At 38.8% G+C, this 18,675-nt stretch overlaps 2 protein-coding genes across 3 annotated transcripts; both read left to right on the forward strand.

Moving 5' to 3' along the window:
• Positions 1–690: 690 nt before the first annotated feature.
• Positions 691–2,048, forward strand: LOC131333346 (uncharacterized). The gene is made up of 2 exons (XM_058367816.1): positions 691–1,540; positions 1,641–2,048. The coding sequence occupies exons 1-2, from the start codon at positions 1,496–1,498 to the stop codon at positions 1,983–1,985; spliced, it is 390 nt and encodes a 129-aa protein (XP_058223799.1). The 5' UTR covers positions 691–1,495; the 3' UTR covers positions 1,986–2,048.
• A 4,190-nt stretch (positions 2,049–6,238) lies between these two features.
• On the forward strand, positions 6,239–12,440 carry LOC131334158 (putative disease resistance RPP13-like protein 1). 2 transcript variants are annotated; one of them, XR_009202064.1, is made up of 3 exons: positions 6,239–10,647; positions 11,432–11,498; positions 12,034–12,440. XR_009202064.1 is itself a non-coding variant. In XM_058369048.1 (2 exons), exon 1 carries the CDS (start codon positions 6,334–6,336, stop codon positions 10,645–10,647), a length of 4,314 nt encoding a protein of 1,437 aa, XP_058225031.1. In that variant the 5' UTR covers positions 6,239–6,333; the 3' UTR covers positions 11,432–12,025. The 2 variants fall into 2 exon arrangements, 1 of the variants encoding a protein (XP_058225031.1); XM_058369048.1 differs by lacking the exon at positions 12,034–12,440 and having other exon boundaries at positions 11,432–12,025.
• Positions 12,441–18,675: the final 6,235 nt, after the last annotated feature.

The raw sequence follows: 18,675 nt of genomic DNA on the forward strand, positions 1-18,675 counted from the left end.
TTCCACTTGCTTGATTTGAGCAATGTTTTCACGTCATTACAATTCTGCATTCAATTCATGCACATGGATACTCAGTACATGGCTTTCATTTTGTAGTTAAAACTGGAGTTGAAAGCATTTGGTGGACAATATATTGGTAGACGAATTTAATGTTGTTCTGTAATGGTTAATTGAAAATGTTATTTTAAAATAGGTAGATTGAGCCAACAATCTAGCTCTCCGAGACAAGGCACCTAGTTGACTTTAATTAAATCTTATAGAATCCTTTTTTCTTTTGGAGTAGTGCTATTGGTACCGACGGTACCATAGGGAAAATGTACCGACGGCCACCGGACGGCCGTCTCCGGCCACCGGACGGCCGATCCGAGCCGTCCAAAAATTTTAAAAAATAAAACCGAGTGGGCCTACGCGGGAATCAATGGCATCCGAGGTGTGTAGAGTACTTGATCCGAGCACCCCTTTTTCGTGTATATACACGTATATACAAATATACACGAAAAATGGGTGCTCGGATCAAGTACCCTACACACCTCGGATGCCATTGATTCTCGCGTAGGCCCACTCGATTTTATTTTTTAAAATTTTTGGACGGCTCGGATCGGCCGTCCGGTGGCCGGAGACGGCCGTCCGGCGGCCGTCGGTACATTTTCCCTATGGTACCCGTCGGTACCAATAGGATTTCTGTTTCTTTTGGGTGAAGATGATGGTTTAGTGAGTAATGATTATAAAGATATATAAACGCTGAAACGCTTTTTGTTGAAAATACTTTTAGAATGATGTAAGAATAAACATGATTTAAGGACCATATATGGTGTTACATGTTTGTAATTAGAGCTTTATTTTTTATTTTTAATCATGCAATAGAGAGAATAAATATTTTTTCAAAACTTGGCCCTAGTGGTGTCCTCCAATTTTTCTTAAAATCTATGTGTGAGTGTTGGCATCGTATTCGTGTCGTGTCGCGCGTGTCAGTGCTACATTGGAGATAATACATCTTTCATTAGTATGAGCATTCTTCGCTGATCAAAACTATTATGAGCATTCTTCCAATGTGTTAATCTATCTATAATTACTATACTCTCATTCGCCTATCAAAAAAAAATAAAGTATGAGCATTCTTCTGTTTAAATGGAAAACAACTGCAGGTTGGGTGATGTGATGTTCTGACCAGACCTAATTCTTAACACAGGTAGTCTAGGTGGACACCTCAAGGCTCTAACTATGCATTGGGTTATGCTCGATTTCCATGTTGCTGGTGTTAAAAAAGGCAAGTGTATGATACTTGGTGTGTTCTCGCCATACTTTAAGCTTCTTCACTGGTAATGGAGCGTGTACTAAATTTGAGCCATGAGTCGGCTATATTTGATAGCAATTCACCAAAGCTCAAGAAATCCTTAAATGATATTAGGGGTTCTTTACCACTTAGATTAACGTTCTTGTCCGACACCCGGTTCTGATCTAGCCTCGTGGATTCATTTGTGGATGCCTGTTGGTAATGGTGTCGGGCAAAAGGTGGCTTAGGAAGGAATTCTTGGGATGGGTATCTGGTTCCTTATGCAATGAAAAACCCCTCCCTTCGAATTCAATGTAATACATTTTAAAGATACTGCATGATTGTTGCTTTTCAATTCAATTTCCAGTGCCAAAGGTTGAAAGCAATGCGCAAAGGTTGTTCCGGAATGATGGCCCCTATCGTTTGGCTTTGCCAAAGCGTTCTCTATTATTGCCGAACTTGGTTAAGGGGATTACAACTTAAACAACCCGTCCCTTCTGGTATTTCCATTTGTAATCTCCATTTTCTTTCTTGTACGCGCGTGGTAGCAAAGTATGTCCTCTCAACTTGGACGATGTCAAATTCGTTATCCTTGTATATGAAGGCATGTTTGATTGTGGCTGAGATCTCTATGATATTTACTAGGCCGACCCTACACGTGCATGACTTGTGCACTTTTACTAGTCACCATAAATATGCTAACGATGATTAGGTTTGGTGGCTGGTAAAACTCGACATCAGTCTTGTTCTTTGTAAACTTAAAATTTCTTATCCACTCATTTCTTAACTTGGCAATTCACTGCCATTCGTTGTACACATAATTTGATCGTCAGTGCTTATTACTCTTGAAAACATTTTGGTTCTCTCTGGCTGAAATTTCACTGGTCATTTTTGATTGTCTCTTTTCTTAACTTGGCATGTTTGATTGTGGCTGAGCTTCTCTCTCTTCTTTGTTCCCTTTCCCCAGCGGCGGTTTTAGCTCTCTTCTCCCTCATCTTTCTCCTCTCCTCTCCCAGTCCTCTCTCTCCGCTATGGATGTGCGGTGGTCCAGACTCTTGTCCTCAGGAGAAATGTTCTCCCACTTCTCCATCATTTTTGGACCTTGGAAACCCAGATCCGATTTTCAGAGCTGAGGTCTTTGGCCCTCAGAACCAAACAGCTTTGCAGCGGTGGTAGTGCCTAACAGCAGCGACTGCGGTGGGACGAACGGACGTTGAGCTCCAGTTGCCGATGTGAATCTTCCATCTTTCTCTAGCCAAATCCACGAGTGGATCGGTGGTCTTCATCAACGCGGTTGTCAATTTTGGCGAGTTTTTTTTGTTCTGTTGTTTTTCTTGTTTTGGTTTGGATTTTTGGATCTTTTGAACTTTGTTGATCTTGGTTATGAATATATGTTTCAGTGTTAAAAAAAAAAAAAAAAAAACACCACCTCCAATATTGTACTCCCTACCTCCTAAAATGTTAGACCTTTTTTAAATTGTGTGTCATTTTAGATTGTTTATATCTTTCGATTTATAAATTAAGTTTTATGTGATTTTGAAAACGTTTTTTTAATAAAATTAATTAAAATCTATCAAACAAGATTCATATTGCATATTTTTAAAATTTACATTAAAGATATAGACGGTTAAAAATGGCACGCTATTCCAAAAAGTAATAATATTTTGGGACGGATACCTCGAAGTTTGGTGCGAGTACTACGGCACCATTGGGAGTCATCATACTCTTGTTGACTGCCCATATCAACTACCCCCATCGACTATCCATCCTCCACCAATGCTCCTACTAGGGGTGTGCACTAGTCGGGCGGGTCGGGTTTGATCCCGACCTGACATGTCGGGTAACAAATATTGTAGGTCTGTAAATCGAACCGAAGAGCGGTAAGAACCGTCTGCGAACCGGATTTGTCGGGTTGGGTCCGACCAAAATCCGAGTTGATCTTTGTGCATTGGTCGGTTTCATCGGGTCGGGTAAGAAACGCACCAAATCGAACCCCGAATCGAAATCTGATTTTTAACAGAAATTGAACCCGTATCCATCCGAACCACATGTTCGACCCTGCCTGAAACTCTTTGGGTCGGATCGGGTCCGGTCTGCGGGTGGACGGATTTTTTGCACAGGCCTACTCCTAACGATATCACTAGTGTTGAAGAATGCTATTAATATCACTAGTGTTGAAGAATGCTATTAATCCTTGTCCGGACTATTGATTCATTGTTCCCGTTTAAAACGAGATTCAGTTTGAACCGGTTTTTGCAGTTCACCAAACTTTTTGTTCGGTTTTGCGGTTCACCAAACTTTTTTGTGCAACCCTTGCATCTGCCGTCTAGCATCTGGCATGATCGATGATATAATGATGGGCATAAAGTGAGTCATTTATTTTTAATTTTCAGCCGTAAATGGTCAAAGAAATTCAGAAAAATTGAGTCATTTATTTTTAATTTTCTTGTACTCCGTCAGACATCCGTCCCAAATTGATGCCCCTAGAGAAAGTCATGCAATTTTAAAATAAAAAGATAAATACTAATGTTTTGAATTTCTCTACACATGTTACTCATGAGTATTTTAATCTCGAGATGTGCTACATACACTGCCTCATTCCACTACACCTTTTGCGGAATCCACTTCGGGTCCCACAAAAATAATACTTATTGATATCCGTTGGAGTTGATTTTTTACAGGGTCCCATAAAATATTATTTTAAAATTTATGGGTATTTTCTGTATTTTTGTGAAATCCGGAGTGGGTCCTGCAAAAGATGCAGTGGATGGTGTAATGAAATGAGGTAGTGTATGTAGCATTTCTGTTCTCTTTTAATTTTGTGCAAATAAATTTAAAAAATAATGCACAGAGTAAATTAACATAGGTATTGAGATGGTATTTTACTTGCACACCAGCGGTGTTGTGAGTAAATGGTTGGATCTGCCTCGGACCCTGTGATATGATGAGAGTCATTAATTTTTTAGGATAGTCGAGAGTTTATTTTTTGTTTGTTTTGAAAATGCTAAAAACAGTAAAGCGAACTGTCGTAAAGGTTTAAAAAGTGTATTGAAATGTATGAAAAGCGTTTAAAAGTGTGTGAAAGTGTATTGGAAAGTATAAAAGGTGCATTAGAGTCTGTTTTTTTTTTTTTCAGGTTTTTTTCCCCCTGTCAATAGATGACCATTTTTGTAAAGAAGTGTTAATTGTTAATTAGTTGTTGTTAGTGAGTATTTGACCCTTGGTCTTGATGGAACCCTTCTCCCTTCTCTCTTCTTTCTCTCTCTAAACTTTTACTAGAGAAACCCTAGCCGCCGTTGTTTGCTTGCTTGGGGGGGAGGCGCCGCCTCCTCCCCCGGGCGCCTCTTTTTGTCTTCCTTTTTCTTCTCCCCTTCCCTTGCCGCCGCTCCTTTCCTCTGTGGGCTGTTGTTCCCCCATCCCTCTTCCCCTTCCCTCCACCTTCCTCGTTTCCACCCCCTCCCCCCTTCGGTAAGATCCCGCTGAATACTCTGCTGGGTGTATCCTGTTTCGCCGGCTTTCTGGATCCCGTTGTGGACCGCCTTTCTACCTTGTTGGAGATAGCCGGTCTCTTGCTTAGCGGCGCTTTGGCCGTTTCGGGTGGTGGATGGTGCGATTTTGCTAGGTTGTTGGTGGCGATGCTGTGAGTGGATATGGTGTGTTGGGATTGGGCATGGCGGCAGTAGGGGCTGTCGTGATTCCTGTGGTTGGTGTGGTGGTTGTAGCAGCGGTGATGCGGTGGTTGTTTTGAGTGTTTCGGCAGGTTAGGGTTTTAATTTTGTGTTTTGTTTTTGTTTTGTCCGGACTCTTGTCTGGTTATGTCCGGATGTTGAGGCCGGTTTATGTCCGGATGTTGGTCCGGTTTTTGTCCCGGTGGGTCTTCCCGGGTGGTTTTGTTCTGATCTGGTTTTTTCAGATCGGGTGACTGATTTCCACAGGTTTAATGTTATCTTTGATTCGGAGCTCCGCCATCCCGAGACGGTGGTGTCTGGGTACTAGCTCCACGTTAGCCGGCCATGTTGACGGTGTGAAGAAGTGAGCGTTTGGCTCTTGCATAGGCGCTAGACATTAATTTCGTCTCTTAATCTTTTTTTGTATTGTGTCTCTGTTTCTCTGTATTTTGGTGGAAATCTGTACTTGCCGTATGTCCTATTCTCTATTTGCAATTATCTGTAGATGCTGTATGGCTTGATTAATGAATTTGCTTCTTCCGTGAAAAAAAAAAAAAAAAAGACCCTTGGTCTTGTGTATGTGAGTATATGGTGCCTTCCAACTTGGCTATCACTCCACTTGCCCGGTCGATTGTATTGTTTATGACACATTTGAACTGAAACTTACAAGTTGGCCCAAGTGATTGGGTGATTGTGGCGATTTTATTTTTATGTATGTGTAGTGTAGTATTCAAATTCTCTCCCTTTGCCCTTAAATAGGATTCCTGAATAGATATTCTTTAATGAACTCAACTGTTTTTTTCCCAAACTGATCCGACTGCATCAATTTTGTTTTGAAAAATTGAAAGGTAATCGATCTGAATATTGTGATTTAAAGTGAACAATTCTGATTACTTAATAAAGTAAGACGGGCTGTATTTGGGGCCACACATGACGTATTCTGAACTATATAAAGATGCCATTGTTATTTTATTTCTTTTGATAAGAAATTTCAAGCATAGAGCACAATACTTTCTATAATTTTACAAAGCTGGTGAGAATTGAGCAACCACCACCATTTGATGCATTGCTCTATCCTGCTTTTATTATTGCTTGTAGTTCTAGTTATTATGATATATCACAACTCACGACAAGTACTTTCAGAAGAACAGTGAAATAATTGGGTAGAGCCAGGTCAATTGGTCACATCTGTCATGTACAAAATAACAAGTGGATCCTCTGGGGTCACATTCAGCATAGTCTCTTTTCTTTCCAATAAATTAAGAAAACTCCATTTGTTGACTCTTAATAGACTTCATTCCATTTCCATGATCAATCAGGCATAGCATACCTTGGTTTTGCATCTCTCTCTGGTTCTCTCCACCTCACAACTTTCTTTTCACACGTCAAACAATGGTTATGGAAATCTTTCTCACCTCTTTCGTTGAGGTTCTGTTTGAGAAGTTGCTGTCCCATGATCTGTGGGACTTTGCAAAGAGGGAGCGGATTCACACCCTGCTGATGAAATGGAGTAGAATGTTGGAAGAAATAGGGGCCGTGCTTGCAGACGCTGAGGAGAAGCAAATGACTGATCGATGGGGGGTCAAATTGTGGCTGGAGGATCTCGAGGACTTGGCTTACGATCTCGATGACGTACTGGATGAGTTCTCCACTGAAGCTTTGCGGCAAAAGGTGATGGAAGAGCCTCGAGCTAGAACAAGCAAGGTATGTGCCTTCGTACCTAGTTGCTTTACGAGTTTCAATCCAAGCACCCTAGTGTCTGATTTTAGGATGAGGTCCCAGATAAATGATATCACGACCAGGTTGAACGATCTTTTTGATCGTAGAGCGAGGCTTGGCTTGCATATTGTTGATGCCGGGCCATCTGCTAAAGCTCCACAAAGGCCACCCACTTCATCTTTGGTTCATGAACCTTGTTTATATGGTAGGAATGGGGATAAAACGAAAATACTAGAGGTGCTCCTGAGTGACCAGTCGAGTAATGAAAAAGTTAGAGTAGTCCCGATTGTGGGTATGGGTGGGGTCGGTAAGACCACCCTTGCTCAAGATGTCTACAATGATGAAATGGTGGGGAAATATTTTGAGATGAAAGCCTGGGTTTGCGTATCTGAAGTTTTCGAGATTGTGGCCGTGACAAAAGCAATTCTTGAGTCCATCACGTCCCAGACTTGCCATTTTAATGCATTGGATCAAATTCAAGTTCAACTAAAGAAGGCTTTGACGGGGAAGAAGTTCTTGATTGTTCTAGATGATGTCTGGAACAAAAACCATGGTGATTGGATCAATTTAAAGAGCCCTTTTAGTGATGGAGCCTCAGGAAGTAAAGTCATGGTAACAACACGTAATAGGGATGTTGCAGTGATGATGGCCGGAATAGATAAATTTCATTCCTTGAAGCAACTATCAGAGGATGATTGTTGGTCAGTGTTTGCACAACATGCGTTTGAGAATAGAAGTACAGACGAAAGTCCAAATTTGGTTTCAATTGGTCGAAAAATTGTGAAAAAATGTGGAGGATTGCCTTTGGCTGCAAGAACACTCGGTGGCCTTCTACGGTGTAAATTGAGAGATAATGAATGGGAAGAAGTATTGAATAGCAAGATGTGGGAGTTATTAGATGAGGAAAGTGACATTCTTCCAGCACTAAGATTAAGCTACTATCACCTCCCTTCACACTTAAAAAAGTGTTTTGGATATTGTTCTATACTGCCTAAGGATTACGAATTTGAGGAGAAGGAACTAATTTTCTTGTGGATGGCGGAAGGCTTAATTCAAAAGCCCACGGGAAAAAAGCAAATGGAAGATCTTGGATGTGAGTACTTCCATGATTTGTCATCGAGGTCATTTTTCCAGCCGTCAAGTAGTGGTAGAGCCTCACTATTTGTTATGCATGACCTAATCAACGATTTGGCTCAGTCTGTTGCAAGAAGAACTTGTTTTAGGGTGGAGGAGAAGCTTGAAGACAATGAGGGGGACAAAATTATCACTAAGGCTCGCCATTCATCCTACACACGTGACTATCGTGATGGCATACAAAAGTTTGAGGCCTTCCAAAAAGCTAAAAATCTGCGATCGTTTTTACCATTTGGATCCAGATATCAAGTTGATTCCTACTTGACCCACGATGTTCCCCTCCATCTATTGCCGAAACTTAGACGTTTACGCGTGCTCAGTTTGAGAGGTTATAAAATAGCTGAACTTTTGAGTTCGATTGGAAATTTGAAACATGTTAGGTTCCTTGACCTTTCATGTGCATTGATTGCCACATTACCGGAATCAATATGCACTTTGTACAACCTCCAAACACTAATATTGAGGGATTGTAAAAATCTCAGCAAGTTGCCTTTATACACAAGTAACCTTATTAACTTGCGTCATCTTGATGTTACTGGTGCAAATTCCTTGCAAGAAATGCCACCAAAAATAGGTAACTTGACAAGTCTCCAAACATTATCAAACTTCATTGTTGGCAAAGATATTCGGTCTATGATAAATCAGCTGGGCAACTTGATTCATCTTAGAGGGACACTTTGCATATCGGGGTTGGAGACTGTAACAGATGCTTTGGATGCCAAGAGGGCCAAGTTGAAGGATAAGCAAGGCTTAGATGAGCTATTGTTGAATTGGAGTTACAACTCCGAAAATTCTAGTAATGGAAGTGCTGATTCAGAAATCCTTGACATGCTAGAACCTCACAAGAAGTTAAAAGTACTTACTTTTAGCGGTTACCAAGGCCTAAAATTTCCGACTTGGGTGGGAAATTCTTTGTTCTCTAATATGGTCTCCTTGAAGTTCCAAAATTGTAACAAATGCACTTCCTTCGCACCTCTGGGGCAGCTACCCTCACTTGGAACACTTCAAATTGCAGGGATGCAAGCATTAGAGAATGTTGGACTTGAGTTCTATGGGTCGGGCTGCTCAAATCCTTTTCCAACTCTATGGAGATTAACCTTCGAGGACATGCCCAAATGGAAATACTGGTCTCCTTTTGAAGTCGAGGAGGAAGCTCAAGCATTTTCTCGCCTGCAACAACTCTCCATCAAAAGGTGTCCCAAGCTTTTGGGTAAACTGCCTAGCAATCTTCCTTGCTTAAGAAATCTAGATATTGAAGAGTGCCCACAACTGGTGGTTGCATTGATTCCAAGCCCTAAAGAGCAAATTGAGGTGAGGAATACACTTTACTTTGGTTCACTTATCTCTTTATCTCTCGAAAATGTTTCAATTCTGGCTTCCTATGGCAACCCACAAGAGGGTAATGAAGCAGAGAAGGAAAATGCAATGTATAGCCATTTGAGCTCGTTGACTTCCCTATCAGTTCAAAATATTCAGGGTCTCACGTGCCTACCCAATTGGTTTTTTCAAGGGCTGACAGGATTGCAAGAACTCTCTCTCTCTGGTTGTAAGGAACTTAGATCGTTGTGGAATAATGAAGTCAAAATACACCACCGTCTCTTTGCCCTCCGACGTTTGGTGATTAAAAGATGCCCCCTACTTATTTCCTTGTTTAAAGAAGAAGAGGAAGGGCTTCAACAACAAAAGCAGAATGAGGAGTTGCCTTACATAATGATGCTGGAGTACTTGAAAATAGAAGATTGTAAAAAGTTGGAGAAGCTGCCACGAGGGCTGCACAACCTCAAATCTCTTCGAGAGCTTATCATCAACAATTGTCCATGTCTCATCTCTTTTCCAAAGACCGGTTTGCCGTCTACACTGAGAACACTTCGAATTGACAAATGCGTCGCTCTGCGGTCCCTACCTGGGTTGATGATGCTGAATTGCCTCGAGAAATTGCAGGTTTGGAAGTGTCCATTGCTCACATACTTAAGTTGCTCTAGAACTGGGCTACCGCCCTCTCTCAAACAGCTGGATATTTGGCGTTGTGAAAATCTGAAATCACTAATAGCAGAGGTGGGGATGAAAATCAACTGTCCATCTCTTGAATCTGTTGAATTATGGCAATGTAAAAGCCTCAAATCCTTGCCGGATGTGATGCAAAATGATGATTATAATGGTGGATGTCTCAGGAGTCTTAGTAAATTGTGGATATCAGGGTGTGATAATGTGGAATCTATTCCAGAAGAATGGTTCATCACAACCAATCTGAGGGAATTGTATATCAAAGGGTGTAAAAGACTCAAAGGCCTGCCACACCATGCCTACAACAACCACCACCTCACTTCACTTCAAATCAGCATTGTCAGCATGGGGAGTAAGTCCCTATCAGTGGGAGGTTTGCACAGATTGTCCTCTCTCAGACGACTCTTCCTTGAAGATTATGGTGGGGCGTCATTTCCACCGGAAGAAGAAGATGATAGGATGATGCTGTGGTTGCCCCCTTCTCTGATCCAACTGTATATCCAAGATTTTCCAAATATGGAGAAGCTGTCGTGCAAGGACTTACAAAATATCCCCTCTCTTGAAGAACTTCGCGTCTCGAGGTGCCCCAAGCTCACGATCATTACAGAGCTTGGGCAGCTTCCCTCCCTTTCAGAACTGTGGATCAAGGATTGCCCCAACCTTGCAACATTTTCTGCAAAGGGGCAAGGGGGGCTGCTGTTGCCTCCCTCGCTTTTGTATTTGAGGATCGATGAATGTCCGATACTGAAACAGCGGTGTGAATTAATGAAGAAAGGCCATTATTGGCCCCTCATTTCTAACATTCCCCATGTCGAGATTGATGGCAGATTCATCTTTGACAGCCCCTAGGTGCGTTTTAGTTTTTTGCAGAGCAAAAAAGGAAAATAATTCACTTCTCCACAACATCAAGCTATTACTGTAATTCCTTTCAGGCTTTCACTAAACTAACCGAACCAACTTAAAAATTTTGCACAACTGTTTTTTAAAACAATTGTATGTATAGACATGTACTACAAAGCATGCGTGAAGAGCGAAGGGTGTGTTATCAAATGTCTTTTTTCAAATGAAATGTATAGCAGTAATGTATATCTTTAATTCCCATTTTTCCACCATCACTATTTAGAAAAAAAATTAAAATTAAAACTTTACCTAGTCTACTATATAAAACCTCACTTAACCAATTGGGTTAAAGCAAAGGTTCATTACTTAATTCCCTTGCATGGGAGTTCTTTGTTTACTTATTTGTCCCTTTAGTGGAACTATTAGTTGGGCTTAATGTGATCGCGTGTTTATGCCTAGTTTGATGTAATTAAGTAAGATACTTATATGCTCCTAGTGCTTATAATCATAAAAAGTAAAATATCAACTGTCCCGCTGCTCCTCTCTGCTTAATCTTCTTTTCCAAATAGAATCAACGGGTTTTTTCCATTTGTTTTGAGTTTGATTTGGTTTACTTAAAATGAATATTTCATTAGTCAAAATGCAAACGATTATCAATCAACTTGTGGTGTCAGCGAAAAAATTGTGAGTATTGAATGATTATACTTTAATTGTTTTTTCATGTAATTCATTACCAGATTTGATAGTTCAGAGTTCTAAACTTCTACTTCCTTCAATGTTTGCACTGCAGCAGTCTTGGGATGTGGAGACGATCGGGTGATTTTCTTGAGTAGCACTTTGCGACAAGAAGAAGAGAGACGGTATTCAATTCTTTTCATATGGTTTTCTTCTACTAACTTGTCATTGGAAATACTCTATGTTAGGGCCTTTTTTCCCGTGATTCATGGAAATGCACCAGTTTGAGATTTTATCACCAAAACAAGTAGAAAGTTTTGCAAAAAACTTGATACTTGGACTTGGTTTCTTTGCTTTTCTTCTAATGCACAACAGTTTTAGATAGTTAACAGGAGTAGTGGAAGGGGCACATATTGTCTTCCAGCAGGTGCTTAAAGTCACCGAATAGGCGAACACCTTTATTTATATTCGCTTTCTTTCTGTACTTGGGTGTATGGTTGGGTGGTTTTTGGTTTGCTTGCATTGTTGAAGTCATGGGAACTGATACTAAGTAACTGTCCCAAGTTTCTACCATCATCATGTTATTTTCACTATCGTTTCGGGGATTGAAACATGAGACCTTCTACTGTCGCGCATTTTTTTAATTGAATAAAAAACCATGTCTTTTGCCGGATTTATCCAGAAGTTGTGCTTACTTTCTCACATTTTCAATACTTGCAGCCATTCAGCTGATACAGTTTTGGCACTAATCGCCGGAAGTTTAACATGGTCATATTCGGATTGTCTTGCTCTCAACTTGTCTGCGGAGCTGAGCGTGTGTTCAATCGGATGGTTAACATGTACTGTATTTATGTGTGTATTTGCATCAATCTTGTTGTGACAGAACTATTAAGGTTACATTGGCGGTGTTTTGTACGTGTCTCGATTTTCCTTATGTTCTGTCATTCTTCCAACTTTCCTTCCCTCAACACCCTCATTTGTTAATCCTCTTCATTTATTTGTATCATTTCCGAAGATTAGTCCGACTTTAAGCTAGCTAGCTATTAGGGCTCGTTTGTTTCAGAGGATTCTTCCCACTAAGCGAAATCCCCAGGCATTCCATATCCCACCTATATCCCAGAGATCCTATATTCCATCCTTTCTATCTCCGGAAAACAAACGAGCCCTTAGACTCAGATTTTAATGAAGTATGCCTCGCTGCGGCCGGCGTTTTGTTTGATGAGATGATGTTTTTTTTTTTTAATCGGCATCTCTCTAGATGATGTTGATACTATAGAAAGGAGCAAGCATGCATCAAGTGTATTGATATTAGTAGAATAATCAGATGTTATGCCCTTGATCAAACAATTTGAGAGAAGTCAAAGAGGTTAACTATCGACATTAACCAACTATGGTTAACGTTGTTGGGTTCAAACCTTGCGAGTCGAAATTTCCCTTTCTCTAGTCTGAGCTCTCTACTGTACCCAACAGAAGAAATCTTAGCGGACAAAAACTTTCTGCGTGACCATGTAAATGTCCAATAATGTGCGGTCAAGTGATCCTCTACATTTCAGCCGGGCCGAAATCGAATTCCCTAAAATTAAACTCAGGACAATGTTACTGCAAAAGATACATCAGTGGCTTTGCTTCCGGGGATGCAGGTGGTAGTGTTGTTAGTAGTATTTGGTTATGCAAATTAAAACAGAAAATTAACTAAGGCTACCAAACAAGGAGAGAGTATTGGGTTTGCTGGGTCTCTAGGTTGAAAAGAGGAAGGGAAAGGAAAGCTAAATGATAGAGGCAGAGGAGGGAGGATGTGGTGTTAGAGAGAAAACTGGGTTTGTTAGCTTAATTAATCAAGACCTTGAGTCGTAAGGTGGCGTATAAGTCATAATTCAAACACCTTTCAGGTCCTATCAACTCATCTTGAGTCCTAAACTTTCCTCCTTCTAGGGTTTTCTTCGGCGGGGTGGGGGTGGCCGCCACTTCTCACCTCCACCTCCTTCCGGCCTCCCTCTCCTTCAACCCCCCCTCGGGTGTCTGGCCTTGCTGGAATCGATCTGGTGAAGGGATTGTTTGGCTTTGCTCTTTTGGCGAATAGGCCGACAGATCTGGTGCGGCGGCTTCTGGCGATAACGTCCTTAGCCAGGTTTTTATTTTTCTCGTCTTTTTACTTTTGTTTGTTTTGGGTTTGGCTGGTTTGACCCTTAGTTTTATTGGTTTGGTTCTTTCCCTTTAATGAGAGTTTTTCCTCCCCTGTGTGGGGTTTCTAGTATTGTTTGGTTGTCTTTGCCACAGTTGAGGGATTGTTGCTCTCTCTATTTGGAAGTCGGTTATGATTGATTACTGGCAAAGCTAGTCTGGTTGTGAGGCTCTAGTGGGTGATCTAGGGTAGCTAGGTCTCTTGTTTGGTTATTTAATTTCCTTGGAATGATATCCAACTTTGTTGTACTCGGTTGTTTGATATAATACAACTCCTACCATTTTGACACAAAAAAAAAAAAAAATCCTTTTGAGTCGTTAATTTTAAGGCCTCATAATTAGTCAAGGTGTGAACAAGCTGGTCCGGACACTTGATTATTATTCCTTTCGTCCAAAAATGATAGTCTCTTACAAAAAGACATACATTTTCTGAATCATAAAATAAAGTACTCCTACTTACGTTCATAATTTTTTTTTTTAAATCGCATCAAATTAAAAAGCCTAATCAAAAAATCAGTATATGAAAATACTTTATTACAAATCTTTTAGTGGGAAACTATCATTTTGGGACGGATAGATTTAAAAATATAAGCGGTATAAGTCATTAGACGCGTTGTATAAGTCAAAATTACTGGTAATACAAGACATTATCTCTGATTAAAAACAAAAAGGAAAAAACCAGAACCATGATCTATGAGTGCAATTTTGTTCACCCTTCTTAAAAGAGGGTGAACATTATTATCTTTCTTATTAGTTGAAATGGTATAGGTCCCACCTCTATAATACATTTTTTGATAAGTATGACATCATTTTTTGGTGGAAATGAGGGTAATTAAATTCATTATCTACATTCCACTTCCAGGTACAATTCTTTGATTCTCTTTTCCACTTCTATTTTAGCAATCAAGAAGTCAAATGAGATATTAAAGAAAAAAGGGGGCAAGCTTGTTTTATTCTCTTGTGGTGAACAAAAAAGGAATGCAATACGTACAACCTTTCCTACACATTTATGGTATCCAATGGTTTGGAGGCCGGAGGGAAAATATGGTGCCTAAATGGTCATTTATCTTGTGGTTAGCTATTTTACAGGGATTAAAAACCAAAGATAGATTGAGGAAATGGGGGTCATTACGAATGATTGTTGCTCCTTGGGTAGTAGCAATGTGGAGACACACTCTTATCTATCATTTGAATGCCCTTTTTCGTTATCAATTTGGCAGTTTTTGATGGAAAAAAAATCTGGTTCAAGGGGTACCAGTGACCTTGGAGAGAATTCTGCAGTGGTTCTATTCCAACGCTAAGGGGAAAGGTTTGCGCAATACCTATCTCAGGGCCTCCTTAGCTGCAGTTGTATATGCCCTTTGGCGAGAACGTAATCTTCGCATCTTTCAAGGGAAAACTACTGATATAGTTCACTATATACAAGAATTGTTAATGACATAAGGGGATTCTTGAGCTATAAGGGAATGGTGAAACCTTCTTAGAACAGTCATGCAATCAGTTCAAGTTGGGACTTCCTAACAGGATCCAGAGGCATACATAGTTTGTTTTCGTATATAGTTCAATTGTATAATCAGTTGTTTTCTGATGTTTTGGTTTGGGTTTCTTCCCCTAACTATGTATTCATTTTGGTTTGTGCTTTATAAAAGTCTCGCACCTTATCAAAAAAAAAAAAAAAACATTTGGTGGTTAACTTCAGGCTATGAGATTCAAGTAAAAGAGAGATCGATCATATAGTAAATATTCCTATGTATATTTATAGGTGTGCTTATTTTGTCGAGTGAATTGGATTTGGGAAGATGAGTTTGCCTTGAGAATAGAGGGAAAGAATCCATGAGAAGGACTTTGACTACTAGCCCACCAACGTTATGGCTAGGCTCTACCCCCATTGCAACACCGTCAATTTGGGGGAGGGCGGCGAGAGAGAGAGAGATAGAGATGCATTGTATGTATTTTTTTTTTCATTTTTTCCAATCTTTTTCATTTTTTTGTTTTTGTGTGGGTTTAAGTTAAAAGGGGTGGATTAACATACATGTGGCGCCATGTGTCGAAAATAAAGAGCCACATATATGATTTAACGGAGCCGTTAAGCCACCTCAACAAAATCTGTTTCCAATTTGACGAATTGACACAGTAAGAGTCTAATTGATCAACAGAACAATAAATTAGGTGTAAAATTGAAATTTAATAAAGTTTGAGTATCTATTAGAAATCAGGATCAAAGTTTGGGGGCATTGAGTTTTTTAATTTTTGTTTTTGTGATTTCAGGGTGCGCTAACAAAAAGACGAATAATTGAATGGAACTGGAGGGTAAGCAAACCGGAGGGGAGCTTCCTCCTATTTCTGCACATCGACCAAAAGCAAAGTCCCGCACTTGGACTTCCTTACTTCCTCAAAGCTTTCTTCATCAATGGCAGCCTCTTCTTCCATCCGCACCTAGACTGGACCCTCACCGGATTAAGGAATCCTCTGTTTGTGTGGGATAAAGAGGGGGATAAGGGAGAGAATGGGGGAAGGAAGAAGGTGTTTGTAGGGGGAAGCTTATTCCCTTATAGGGTCTTAGCTTAACCTCACCCTAGGATTAGCTTAGCGGGTGGGAAAAAAGACCTATTTATACCTCAAATCTTTACTGTATTCTCAATACAATGATTTTAATCATTTAATAAGGGTAATCAAGTATAATTTGCATTGTCCATTTTTATCCATTCATATCAATTACTACTCAAGTTAAGTATAAGCTATTCCCATCTTCTCTTAATTAAATCTCTCTTATAAACACATTCATCTCTTATTCACCATTCTTTAATTATCCACTCAAAACCGTATGTAGTTGATCCACTCAAAACCGTATTGAGTCAACAAACGGGCCGTAAAGCCCATGACTTCTTCCAATAAGGAAACCCCCCAGCTGCTCGGAACCATTAAAAATTCTAGGAAAAACAACAGTTAAAGACGTGTTTTGATAATTAATACTCGTCAATGACATTTTCATCGTTAACAAATATTCTCACTATATCTTTGACGAGTATTAATTATTAAAACACGTCCCGTCCTGAATTGTCATTTTCCCAAAACTGTATAACCAAGCCCGTCGGGTATGAAAGCCGGATCCAGTTGGGATTTCGGGCACCATGCAGATGCAGATGCAGTGCATTAGGTCGAGAGTGGGACCCACCAAAAACTAGTCCACCAGTGGCGCTGACCGTTTATTGGCGCAAAAACTGAAAAAAGAGGCACATTTCTGCTCCCGTCCGGTTTGATTTCCAATTTGTCCTTATAGACTCTCTTGGGTTCCATATTTTTGGGTTGTTCGGCTTAATAAGCTAAGTAATTTATTTTTTTGTTTTCATTTAAATTTTTTTTACATTTGTTAATTTTTTTTAGATTATTGTATCGTCGTGACAAAAGAAATTTAAAAAGTAAAAAATTACAATCAAAACCTAAACTTTTTGAATAAAGACAAAAATAAGTCAATAAGCCAATTTTTTTGTTTTTATTAAAAAAAATGGATTTCGATCATAATTTTTTACTTTTTAGATTCTTCTCGTCAGGACGAAACAATAAATTTAAAATATAAATAAATTGTTATTGTTATTGTATAACCTGTAACTAGAAGCCTGTTGTAACATGAAGATCATTCATTCCAAAAAATTAGGTTCAGTTTGAAGTAAATTAATTTTTCTTAAAGGCAGTCGATATATTTTGCTTTTTGGTATACTTTTTTTTTTAGCTTTACGTCATGATTTATCATTCGTTTCAACGAAAGAAATTTAAAATATAAAAATTTCAGGCTAAAATTCAAAAAAGTTTATACAAGACGATGACACTAAGGCCCCGTTCCGCTAAATAAGCCAACTGGCTTATTTTTTGTCCTTATTCAATTTTTTTTTCGTATTTGTTAGTTTTTAGTCAATTTTTTTGGAGATTATTGCATTGTCATGACGAGAGGAATCTAAAAAGTAGAAAATTATTATCGAAATCCAATTTTTTTTGAATAAAGATGAAAAAATTGGCTTCTTGACTTATTTTTGTCTTTATTCAAAAAAAAAAGATTTCGATCGTAATTTTTTACTTTTTAGATTCCTCTTGTCATTACGATGCAATATTCCCCCAAAAATTGACGAAAAACTAACGAATACGAATTTTTTTTAAATAAAGACGAAAAAATAAGCCAATTGACTTATTTAGCCTAACGGGGCTAAAGACATTAATTGGACTTTTTCATCTTTAGTGAAGTTTTTCCAATTTTGTGTCAATTTTTTTACCTTTATAGTACTTTTTAAAATTCGGTTCCATTGTTATTGTTTTTGTTTTTGTGATTTCAAAGTGCACTTATAAAAACACTACTCCAACTAAGGGGTAGTTTCCCAAAAGTATTGTATTCCATTAATTCAAATAAATACTTTTTTTTGGATTAAAGGTGATACATCGTGAAAGAATGATCTGTCTAGTAAAACGAAAAATAAATACTTAAAAAATACCCTTAGTGAAACAGGGCATAAAGCCTAAAAATACTACTCCCTCCGTACCGATTTGTTTGTTCAATTTAGAAAATCTAACTTATTAAGGAGACACAATCATTACACTTTGAAAACTAAAATTTCCACAAATACCTTTCAGTTCAAAATGTATTTGTCACATCAATTTGAGGAAGAGAGAAGGGTAAAAGAGTATTTTTATAGGAAATCTCCCTTGGTCATCTAAAATTGAACAAACAATTTGGAACAATGAAAAGTCAAAAAAAGGACAAACGAAATAAGACGGAGGGAGTATAAAAATGTTGCATTTGTCAATAAAGGGGCTTTTCTCCTTCACAAAATACCAACAAAACTTTTAGCACATTAAACAATTTTTAAATACCCCCTCCATTCGGATTTAATAGTCTCTCATTCAATTCTAACCGGATAAAAAAGAAGTTATATCTTTAAATTGATAATGAAATTTAAATACAATATAAATCTTATTTAATAGATTTCAATTAGTTCTATAAGACAATATTTTCAAAATTACATAAAATATTATAAATTACATAATATAATTGATTGAAAAATGATACGAAGTCTTAAAAAAGACTATTAAATCCGAACGGAGAGAATACTTATTTATAGATCAAAAAGACAGATCATTCATTCACAATATATATCAAAAAATATCCAAATAAATACGCATTCTAAAATACCT

The sequence above is a fragment of the Rhododendron vialii genome, chromosome 7a, assembly GCF_030253575.1.
Source record: "Rhododendron vialii isolate Sample 1 chromosome 7a, ASM3025357v1".
Taxonomy (NCBI): Eukaryota; Viridiplantae; Streptophyta; class Magnoliopsida; order Ericales; family Ericaceae; genus Rhododendron; species Rhododendron vialii.